Here is a 12216-nt window from a genome sequence, read left to right on the forward strand (position 1 = left end):
TGCACTCATGCAAACGCTCGATGAAGCAGTCTGATGAGCAGAGCTCGCAGTGACTTCGGGAGAAAGTGCAAGCGTCCATTTTCTTTGTGCTCTCGTGTTGCAACCCCAAAATATCAGTGGATGTGACAAACACATTGCGGACACATCCTCCTTTTCCCTTGAAAAATACACTCGGGCCCGGAATAAATCATCTTTTACAATCCATATCTCAGAACAAGTAGATATGATAAATCGCATCTCCCCCAATCATCCATTCCCATTGTGCTCTTAGGCAGATGAAATACATAAACAGGGGAAAGAACTGTAAAGTTTTCGAGGTCACTCAGCAATAACATAAATCATTTTATGTGGAAAAGCTGTGAGAATAAGGTCAAGGCGACCATAACAATCACATTGTGGTACTTAGCCCCAAGATACAGCTAAGTGTTGTCGCTGTCAGTCGCTGACACAGCACATATGACATAAATAATGCAAGGCAAAGCAAACACGGGGAGAAACAGCCCCGACTGTGTCATATTTTTGCATTATTTTTCACTCTGGTGTTCGTTCCTAACTGCTCGGTGAAATAACCGCAGTGTTTCCTCATTAAACTGAACACAGGTGTCTATTTCCTGCTCATTTCCAAGTAAATGGCACTAACCTGAGCATCGCTCTCATCCTAAACGTGAAACGTCTAACCATAGCTTGAGATTTCACTGCTGCGTTATCGTATGCTCAGCACATTTAATCAGTATTAGCCCTCTGCTCGCCTTCCTTTATGGGAACCCCTCTGCAGCACGGTGTTGTTTATCACAGGTGCTTACTGTAAAAGCCTTTCAGTGCCTTACTTTGGGTTAGCGAGTAAAAAGGGCAACACTGTCAGGGAGAGATTGATCTAAAGGGGAAGCCAATTTTTGTCTGTTGTTTCAAGGTGTTTATTTCAGCGGGCTCAGTGACTTTTCTCTGCTCTCTGCAGAAGCTCTTAGCTCTGCAACAACTAAATCTATAGCAGACCGGAGCCGGCTAAAAATATTAGGATTCTCCCCTCAAATCCGCTAAATATCAGGATTGTCAGCTTTCCAACACGGGCGGCTTGTGGGAAGGACACGGGGCTCGTGGGAAGGGCAAGAGAGAAAGTGTAGATGAGAAAGTAGACAGAGAGCACTTCAGTGTTCTTGATTTCCTTTCTCTTACCTGTTAGCGAGCATTGTGCTCCGACAGTTTCCATAGCAACCACCGATGGAGGACCTAATTTTGAAGCAAGGTGGAATGGATGGTGGTGGTGGTGGTGGTGAGCGGCGGAGGGTTGGAGGAGGGTGTAAAGGTCCAAGGACAGGTCCTAGCAGTGATGAAATAAGGATTTGTTAAGGAGAGACAGTTCTGTAGGTCCCGGGGTCACAGCGATATAAAAGGAGACATTGTTAAAGAGAAAGTTTAGCCGGGGATCAGAACACAGCCGGACAGAGAGGAGTGTCACCCTCTGACTTTCCCTCGGTTTTTAAAGACGCTTAAGTCTGGCAGGAGAACAGAAATGCACACCTCTACATCCTTCTCCTGTCTCGTCTTTACCTTATAGTTTCACGGTCACGACGAAGGAAATTATTTCACGTTCCTTCTAATCTACCGTGTCCAAAGGCGATGAGATGTGTGTGTCCTCTGTACAAACAAAGAGAAAACAAAGGCAATTAATCTACATGACCTGTATTCATCGTCCACACCACACGTATTTCTTTTTATGACCGTAATAATAATAATAATAACGTCTGCTGTGGGCTGTGTGTCTTCAGTACGGCTCTGACCTGACCTGTTCAAAGAGCGTCAACTCAAAAGATGCTGCAGACAACAAATCGGCCAGAGGGGGAGCTGTGACGGACTTCAGGAAGGTGCCAGTACACAACCACATTGCCAGCAAACAGGTGAGACGTCACTGACAGAAATGATCATATGTTCGCTGGTGCTACAAGTGGAAGATCTGAGTTCAAGCCATCCTGATCAGTGAAGGATGTCATTGTGAGCGTGTTAGCCTGTTGATGTTAGCGTTAAACTCAAAGCTGTGCCTCACAAGAGCCGCTCGCATTTATATTTCAACGAGAACACCAAGATCCAAGACTATGAATTGGCAATATTCATGGAAAGTCTGACTTGCGGAGACATTTTTGAATCATTGCACCTCTACGGTAGAGGAGGAGACGACATTTTCAAGTTGAAGTTGCTTTAAAATGTAATTTTTGCTCATTTACAAAGCGGTGTTGGGCTGTAGAATAATAGCACCATCTGCGTTTGGACCGGCTCTCTATAAACCTCACTCTCAGTAAACTATTATGTCTGCCAATGTACACACAGTCTCCTGGGAAAATGAAAGCTGACTGGCGATTCCAGTCAAACTGGGCAGCCTGGCACCATTTCTGTCTGCTTTCACGTCTCCGTTACACACTGAATCAATTAATAAACTGGTGTTCTGTGTGTGTTGTTGGTAGCTGCTACTCTGAGGAAAACGGAAACGACCTGGTTGCGACAGAGACGCCAACAATAACGCCATTTGTGGCTGAACAGCAAAATTAAATGACTCATACAGCAATGTGTAATAACCCAACACTGCTCATAAATGATTTAATTTCCCTATGTAAATCTGAGCAGTAACTCTCCTGACATGAAAAATGAGTTGAACTCAGTGTATCACAATTTATCTTTATCTGACACATTCGCCCACAGCTACCAGACAGGAGGATTTCTCTCGACGACGGCAGGTCAGGGCCCACCAAGGACGCCGCTCTCCACCACAAGACGACCACCACTGCCAACTGCCTGAAGCACATCGACATGCTCAAGGCCCCGCAAGTCCCGCACAGAAGATCCTCCGTGGATGTTTGCCAGCATCAGCGCCTCCCTTCCCCGTTGCCGTCCAGACATTTGCAGCCCATGCCTCTGCCCGTTCCTCCTCAGAGTGGCTGTAAGACGATCAGCAGGAGACCTGCTCTGGGTGGGGAGGGTATTATGCCGCATAATCTGCTCAATGAACTCAACTCGGTGCTGAGCAAGACTGGTCGCAGTGCCAAGAGCAACGAGTGACGGGGAGAGAAGTGAGGTGAGAGAGGCGTACCTGGAGCGGTCAACCTGACCTGAAAGACAAACATTACAGGGCTGAGTAGAGAGAGAGCGACGTGGAGCTGCTCATAGCCTGAAGACTGCTTTGGAAACTGCACAAGGGGGATGTGGAAAACAGGTGCAAGGAGACAGCGGAGGTCACGCAGACCTCAGCTGGACACGGCGCTGACCCAAGCACTACAAACCTTGATTTATATGCCGCTCTTCTGAACTACAAAATCGTGTTCGCCTGTCAAACCTCAGAAGTTTCCAGAAATGCTTGCTTCATGCTTTTTTTTTTGCTTTTCGGGCACTTTGAAATGGCTGTTTAGAGTTTGTCTGGAAAGAATTGGGATTATTAGAATCCTTACACAGTAAATGTAATCTTTAGTTAACCATACCTACATTTATAACTATGAGTGGCGGGGTCCGCCATCTCTGCACATAATTAAAGCACTTAAATTCCAAAGATAAGCGCAGGTTTTGGAAGTGGTTGCCGTTAGCGCTGGCTAATAGACCCGATTAATAGACGTACTATGCAATATTAGCTGGTGGTGGTGAAACTCAGGTGTTATTTATTTGTAATTTTTTCTTTTATACATTTTTTTATTATCTTTTCTACTGTAACCATCGATTACAAACTAGCAGTGTTGTGTAAGCATATGTAATTTTGTGATGCACAACCTAAAACTATTTTCAGTTATTAGATTTATGGTTCATGTTCGGTTTTAAAGGGGCACTATGTCGTTTTGGAGAAGAATATTGATATTTACAATATTAATCAGGTAGTTTTTCCATAACTGAATAAACAAGCTGTTCTCAGAGAACAAGAAGAACCCTGTTTGAAGCTAGAAAGGTGGCAGGGTCCGCCAACCGTATGAAACTGTGTTGTCCTTTAAGGTCAGTTTGTTTATTCAGTCATGAAAACAAATGGTTTATTTATTGAGGTTGTTTAGGCATAAGTCAGTAACGATCTTTCTCTTCTGATTGTTCATCCCCAAAACTACATAATGCACCTTTAAATTAACATTCGAAGCACACACTATCTACAACGTTACCACAGGTGTCATCAGATCCAAAGAAATAGCAGCGCACGAAGATTAAGATTCCTACTGTGAATGCAGTTGAGCACAAATTGTGTTTAACAAGATGAAATGTGTCATTAAGACTTTGAGCATCGACACCATCCAGCGTAGCGACGTCGCGCTCAACCAGGAACAGAAACCTCGAGCGGCAGATTAACCGGCTCCAACCCCAGACATTCAGGCATAAACTTAAAAGTCCTGAGTCCTTTTTTTCCCAGTGTGAAAAGAATCTAAATTAAAAGCACGCGATGTGATAAAAAAAAGACATTTAATGTGTTTCCACAGGAATGCAGATGGTGGAAACAATGGGGATGGCAGAGGTGTCGGCATGCGGGTGTGTAACAGAAAAAGAAAGACACGCACAAATCTTCAGTTTCATACTTTGCACAGCGAATCCATCAGATAATTACAGTTGGGTTTGAATGAAATAGTGCATGAAGTCGAGTCATTAACAAACTAGGAGAATCAAAGGAACCTTACGTGATGATGGAAACCAAAAAAAGTGATAAACATCAGTGTTGTTTAATGATAATTACCGTCATTGCTTTCAGGGTTATTATGCATCTTGATTGGATTTTTTTTGTTATGAGCTCTTTATCTGTGTTTTATTCCTATTTTTTATATTGCATCTGCTCTCTGCAGGTTTATATAACACAGTCATTTGGGGTTTTTCTTGCAGCAGGTAAATCTGCTCAGTGTATATATGGATTTTACATCTCTGGATAGATTTCCTCCTCTACACTCGGTTGTGTTCTGTGAACATATCTCTAAGATTTAAGAGGAAGACTCACGTAGAGAGCAACTTAAGATATCAACGTGAAGATCTTTCATCTCTGGCTTGTTTATATATAATTACATCGTCCTTTTATTCGCAGATTTTCATCAAATTCTGCCTCCTTCTCGGGTGAAACGTACGAAATAAACTCCCCGTCTCAAGTCGCACGCTCTTGTTGAATAATGGATAGCGGTTGGAAAATGCACACGTAGGCAATTGTCACACCGGTTCCTCCATGAAAAATTCATATTAACATTTTATTTTCATTATGCCTCACACACCAGCTGCTTGTCCTTTGTTTCATGTCCTTATATTCTAATCATAGAGCCTCGCGCGTTTGTGCGTCCGTGGTCCGAGCATTTCTTATTAGGGCTGTTTTCATTGTGCACATATGTGTTTTCCTCTCTTGCCTATATTAGTTATATTAATATGTTCATTGCACTGGTAGAAATGAATACGCTCCTGATTAATTGGCCTGTTGAGAGTTCGTTTCCACTCCACGCAGCCTCTATGTACAGTATAACTCATTTGTTCTGATGTGTATGTGTATATTGATCAGTATTAAACGCCCGTTTCCTTTTTAAAGTCACGTTATAACTAACTTGTTCGGAGTGGAAACAATAATCCCTTCAAATTCTGCACGAAACTATCCGTTCACGTCTCCTGTATGCCTCTTTCCTTGAACCGTCATCTGTATGTGCTGTACATTTACCTCAGTTGTCCTCTGCGTCTGTATAACCCAGCATTTTTTGCCGTCCCTCTGAGGCCCGTAGTGTGCTGAGGTCACCATATGGTGAGAGAGAGTTCGGGTAAAAGCTCTGCAAAGTCATTATACGTGTTGACATTGAGCGCATAACTCTGGTGAGGTAACGGCTTCTGTGCCTGCAGAGGTGGAAAAATTCATTTACACGAGTACTGTAGGCTACTTAAAGGAGCACTGCGTAGTTTTGGGGAAGACATTTTACTTTGTTTATGTGAAATACATATTTCTGAGTTTGTGTTATCGCCTCACTGATGTTTAAGTATTAAAATGGAGTTTGAATTTATTCTCCAAAACTACATATTGCCCCTTAAAGTACAATTTTGGGATTCAATGCTTTTTCTTTCCTTCTACTCCACTACATATCAGAGGGAAATGTTGTGCTTTTTGCTCCACTTCAACTGCGCAAGCCAGAGGAGTTGCTTTGTCAGATTAAAGGGGCTCTTACTAAAACTCAAGGTGTCCTCAAATGTCTTGTTTTGTCCACAAGCCAAAGATATTCAGGTTACTTTCAAACAGGAGTAAAGAAACCAGAAGATGCTCACGTTTAAGAAGCTGGAATCAGATTGTGACCAATCTACGGCTGGTGGCGGGGTCCGCCGTCTCCACACATGAGAATAAAGTAACCAATAGTGTATAATGTAGCAGCTGCAACAACCTTTAAATGCTGCTAGCATATCAGTACATGTATCTTAGTTATCTTAGTCTTCGCTCGACCTGTACATCAAAATAATCAATTTTGCAAACGATGTTAGTGTGTTTTAGAAAAGTCCTGGCAGCCATCGACTTCCAGTCATTTCCAAATAAATATAAATGTTAAACTTTGACAGCTCAATCTGCCTTTAAACTGAAGTGCCACATTATAAGGCGGCAATAATTAAACCTTGAGAGCTGAGAGACGGCTAATTGATCTGCATAATGCATAGAAATGTAAATGGCTTTACAAAAAAATTTGATCCATAACTGTACAGCAGGTATTCAAGCAAAGATATGAAGACATCATGGAGCTGAGGCTTGAACACACACAGGTACAGTATCTTCCTTCACTCCAAGTACATTTTAATGATGATACTGATGTCAAATCTGGAGGTTTTTTCCCCACCACCGGCTAGCTGTGTGCTCTGAGTCATACTATACATGCATGCAGAGGTGTACAGTAGCAGAGTACCTGAGCTCTGTGCAGTGTTCACACAGCCGGCGATGACAGCGAGGGAGGAGGAGGAGGAGGAGGAGGAGGAAGGGGGACTGGAGGGAGAAGCAGTGAGCTGATGTGCTCGAGAAAGAGAGAGAGAGAGAAAATGACAAGTTATTTTCAAAAGAACAGACATGAGCCCTCTGATTGGACGTGAGATGCTTCTCAATTAAACGCGGGGCCCTGTGGTTTTTAGAAAAAACAAGACATGTTGGACTTAATCCGATGCAGTTTTGAAATGTGGAGGTTATTGATCAGCCCTCGGCCTTGTGGAAGTGTCCGCCGAGGCCGCGATCTGATCTCCCCCTGTCTCCCTCCATCTTTGGTGTCGGCTCACTTTGTCTGTCCGTGAATAATGTGGACATCAAGGGCAGAAATGAAAGAGCGCTAGATGAGTGACGGGTCTCAGTGTGGCTCCATTACCACTTTAGACATCTATATTCTAGTGCGCCGAGACGCTTTCTGAAACAAGTGTGCAATTAAAAATATATATTCGTTTGCAGCCATATGCCTTATCTAAGACGATGGGGCACTTTTAGAGGTAGGGAGAAAAAAATGTTAAGATAGCACATTGACTTAAAACGCAGCAGATGTCCGCGAGGAGAGCACGCAAAACTGAAGTAATCTTCTCCGCTTTATCCCAGACCAGTGTAAATCAGAGAGACGGTACTGTTAACTCTGACATACTGCTGCTGTATAACATGCAAGTCGGGCCATGGCCCCGGTGATTTACATTTCCAGAAAGGGTAAGCCTTATATTAATGGAGCCGTCCATTTTAGCAGCTATAAATAGCTCACTGCATGAAGTTGTCCCACTGCTGGCTGCCGTTTTACGCTGATCCACACATTCTGCCCTCTAATCTCAATTCTATTAATGTCTCGGGTGATATTTACGACACATGGACCCCTTTTAGCCTGACACGGCTGTAAAGTATATGTTCAAACCAGCCAAGCTTTATCTAATTAAAAGCCTCTGCAATTGCAATTCAACTGGGATTGAGTCTTTAAAACCTCAATCAGTTTTTTTTCCCCCCCTGGTCGAGGGAGGGAGCGGGTCGCCACAGAGCTAATAAAGAACGGGAATGTTAAACATTCCAATTAAACGTTTCAGGGAGAAAAAGGCTGTAGATCATGTTCATATTTTTACATTATAGGAGTTATAGGAAGGTTGCCAGATGGAGGAGGTCACCTCAGTGATGACACTGTTTGTTTGGGTGGTAGCCTCACTCTGCTGTCACCGAAGCAGATTCCCTAATTCAGTGGGACTATCAGTAATGCTATGCTAGTAGTGGCTAATGTAGCTTTGAATCACCGGCCTTAAAAGGTGCAGTGTGTAAGAATTGGCAACCTGTCGAATCAATACTCAAACAGGGCAGCAAATGACCGGAGTAACCGCCAAGTGTAGCTGCTGTTAGCTCGGTTAGCCGTGTATATTGTGGTCTGGAGTGGGAGCTTAGAGCACGAGGTGAGTGTTGGTGTTACTTACAAGGGCTAGGGCTAGCTGGTTAGCATGCTAACTATAGTGGATATACATGCAACACAGTACAGAGAGATCATAATGTCAAAACTATTATTTTTTTTACCGGGTTCTGTTGATAATTTAAGCTAATCCTTCAATGTTTTCAACTAAAAATCTTACATATTGAACCTTTAAGAGGTTTGGACTACAGAGGGATGGTCAGCTCCCTTCTTCTTAAATCTCTATGAACAGAATCCAGACCAATCAGCTAGTGTAATATTGTGATTATACAACACTTACCGACATAATAAATGATATAATCAGAATGTATTCATGTTTTGGGGCAACTTTTTCTAAGCATTATTTCTGTTTTCCCTGGAAATACATAGGTTTCTTCTCCAGGAAGTAGGCCGACCCCGAGTAACAACCTAGCAAGAGGCAATTTCTAGTCCCTGTTGAGTCAGCCAGCCAACTTGAGCTAACGTTAGCGCTTTCTGAAGATCGTGGGATTCCCCAAACTGAAAAAAATACCACATCAATATCAGTTAGCTAGCTCAGTCTTGTTATAACTAAGTTAACTACAGTCAGTGGGTTTGGAGAATGAGTCTAGACCTCCAGATTTCTTCAGACATAATTTGAGGCAATTATCAGATTTCGTGTAGCTCCATCTGGAGACACAAAAGACTTTATCCAACTTCTTTTTCTCACGCAGTAGTACTTCTCAACACCTGTAAACAGACTTTGATGTGTAAAATCAGCAAACTCGCTCTTTTAAAAGTTGTGATTTCTCCAAGTCACCGTTTTTGTGCATTTTTTTTCTGTTGCTGGCACGTCCCCATTTTTAAACCTGCCTACAGAGCTCTGATTAGCTTAGTTGGTTTTCCAAACATTGAAACAGCTGTCAATTAGCACAGCATCAGGCCTATTTGAAGTTTTGCAAAATCATGATGAATGAAGATGTGAAATGCGACTGCAGCCTGGCGACCAAATTCAAACATGAAGATCAGTTAACATGTCATTCAGGAGTTTGCTCAGGATGTAAAAACAGTTGTATATGTGTATGTTAAATATCTTCTGTGGCTCTGGAGGGAAAGTTTTCAACCGGCGTTTGTTAAGCAGGGAGGGTTCAATCAAGGTGCATCCTGGGGAATGTAGGCTCCAGCCTTTTTAGAGCTGTATTCAGTATCGAGACTAAAAGTCTGAATATCTTGGCCTCTGCTGCATCGCTTTTGATTTTTTAAATCCCTCGCAAGTCCCCCAACTTTATGGATGTGCCATAAATCTCTGGAGTGCCCCTTTAAGATGAAAAATAAATCCTGCGGTTTAATCTCTTCACATTTAAATGCTGTCGCTCCACTGTGAACACTGTGCACCGCAGAGGAGAACTATTCTGATGTTGATACAACCACAACTGGTTCGATTTGAACAAACAGACGCTGGCATGCTTCATATGAGGGTCTCTGGGACGTCGGTGAGGGTTTAGCGCCCTCAGAAAGAGAGAGGGAACGGCGCTGTGAGCTGATCAGGGTGGACCTTCGAGCCCCGCGGTCATTTCCATTTAGTAATCCACTCCAGAGGTGGAATGAGAAGCGAGGCCGAGCCGACCTCTGCGTACCGCCGTCCAACGGGCTGCCTTATTTCACCAGCGAGGGAGTGAGTGCAGGAATGAACAGTCTGAGCAGAAGAAGAACACGGCGAAGGGAAATGAGTGAAAGAAATGTGACTATTGAAAACGGCGAGATCGCATACACGAGCATTTAACGTGAAATAGAAAGCGCATTAGCGGCGGCGATCTCCTGACCCGTGTATCCGGAGTCCCTGCATTGGCTTTCAGTTCATGTGTGAGACCTTGACCACCCTATTAAAGCCGACGGCAGGGTCCCTGGCCAACACACCACATAAGACAGTCAGCAATTTGTTGTGCACCATCATGCCCCCCAGCTCTCCAAACCGCACCATCCCAAGGACGCAGATATAGATTGGACGCCATTGATTTGAATTGGGGAGACGAGCATAATTTGTTGCCTCATTCGGAGTCCATTATTTATTTATCCCCGTCTAATCTAGAATGCCAGTCCACCCACGGTAACCTTCATCGCAAGATTGTTTGGTCTAAAGTTATCAACACAACAGAAGTGGCGAACGGGAAGGGATTTAAACATTTGCTTGTTAAAGATGCATAGAGTTTCTATAGAGTCGGAGGAGCAGCCGTCCTCTGAAAGTTTAGGCGTCCTTGGCTGGTGTTTGGTTTACCTAATATCCGACATACTGTCTATAAACACGCTCCAAGACACCAATCAAAGAGTTTATATACCTCATCAATGTTGCATAAGGTTAATTTGGTGGCATTAGCCTGCCAATGTGAACGCCAACGCCGATCAGTTGGCTTGTTTAGATTGCTGTCAAAAAGTTGTTGTGCAGTGTACATATAGATTGCATGCATCTTCACAATATCTTTTATTTGTCTTTGTAAAACATTGTGTACCTACAGTACAACTTTTACAGCTTTTTTGCTCTTTTTTTGTGTTTATTTTTTCTTACCGGGTTTTCCCTTCTTTTCGACAGTAGCCAGGCTGCTAGCAGTAGCCATGTAACGCTTTTTATAACAGTAATACAGGGAAACGCTTGGAGGAGTTAAGTTTGAAAGTTGCCTTTCCGATTTGAAGTGAGACTTTTGAGAGGATGCAGAAAACCCATTTCTTCTATCAAGTGACAAGTTCAGGAGAAGTAAAACTCCAACGCACTTAGCGGTTTCGTTGTTACATCCTTACTTGGTCTGGTATGACAAGTAGCCTTTGTTGCAAGAGCGACATGAATCCGAACCAACCTCTACCCATTTTAGCATCCTCTTGTTTACTTCGCCATTGTTGCTTTTTAGTTTTTTATGGTTACAGCAACCAACGATTTCATCTTATTCAAGGCTAAGTTTTTTGTTTGTAAAAGAAGATAAGAAAGGGACGATCCACAGGAAAGATGGCGTGGTGCTTGAAAATACAAGACATTTCTGTTTTTGTTTTCTTTTATTTTGGCATGAATGCTTGGAATTTGTATTTCATTCAGAGCGAGCTTGTTCCCGTCGGCTGTCCGGAGGCCAGTGGATAATTCGTGCACTTTATTTCCATTCCTGGCTGTATTCAGCTCCGTTTAACCCTTCGAACTCCAGCGTTCTCTGCACTTCTTTGTTCACACTGTCGCCTCAAAGCTTTATTTTTTTTCCCTTCTTCGTCTCCAGAATGACGTGTCTCTGAGACTGAAGGTGCAATTAGCCCGAGAAAGAAACAATCACCCGATTTCATCTCATAATTGATATTAAGCCCCTCTATATGCAAATGATTGAAAAAGATCCAATCTCCCCATTTTATTTGATAAGGCTGTGAACTCTATCATAATACATATCACATAACACACACACATCTCTCTGAATCTTTCCCTAAGCCAGGCTACTTTTTCCTCCTGATGGCGAGATAATGACCCTCATTGGTTTGTGAGATTTCTGATTAGCGGAAGAAACAACAATGACTGCTAATTACCACCTGAAAGACTGAGCTGCGTTGATAGGAGCTTCTGTCAGTCCCACGGTGCTGCAGGACGGTGTGTGTGTGTGTGTGTGTGTGGCTTTGTTTACGTGCATGTGCTTGATTTCCCGCTGGAGGATATAAAAGAGATCGAGATAGACCAAAGGGTGAGGGGCAAGTGCTCTGTTGAGACATAGTTAGAGAGGGAAAGAGACAGAAGGGACGGATGAAAAGAAAAGGCGGAGATGATAGAGTTGTTCCGACTCGCACGCATCAACTGTTTGCCTGTTTTTCATCCCACTACGGACTCATTTGGCACGGAGACACCTTTGTTGACTAGTCTGGCCAGCGGACATCTGTATTACAG

At 43.2% G+C, this 12216-nt stretch overlaps 1 protein-coding gene and 1 long non-coding RNA gene across 3 annotated transcripts in view; one reads left to right on the forward strand and one right to left on the reverse strand.

Annotated features, from left to right (window-relative positions):
* The window catches only part of arap2 (ArfGAP with RhoGAP domain, ankyrin repeat and PH domain 2), a 118871-nt gene extending 112730 nt beyond the window's left edge, over positions 1-6141 (forward strand). The window contains 3 exon segments of the mRNA XM_084343788.1: positions 1767-1895; positions 2692-3043; positions 3046-6141. Of these exon segments, the coding sequence (XP_084199914.1) occupies positions 1767-1895; positions 2692-3043; positions 3046-3068 (504 nt within the window). The 3' untranslated portion in view covers positions 3069-6141.
* Positions 1-12216, reverse strand: part of LOC311251389 — a 114029-nt gene that overhangs the window by 11017 nt on the left and 90796 nt on the right. Inside the window, exons 2-3 of one of the 2 annotated variants that reach the window (XR_014621392.1) lie at positions 1549-1635; positions 1174-1318 (exon numbers count right to left, since the gene is read on the reverse strand). This is a non-coding gene — a long non-coding RNA (uncharacterized lncRNA). Of the gene's footprint in view, positions 1-1173; positions 1319-1518; positions 1636-12216 lie in introns of both variants that reach the window. The other variant, XR_014621393.1, reaches the window with a different exon arrangement.

The sequence above is a fragment of the Pagrus pagrus genome (genome assembly GCF_965226575.1).
Source record: "Pagrus pagrus genome assembly, chromosome: 22".
Lineage (NCBI taxonomy): Eukaryota > Metazoa > Chordata > Actinopteri > Spariformes > Sparidae > Pagrus > Pagrus pagrus.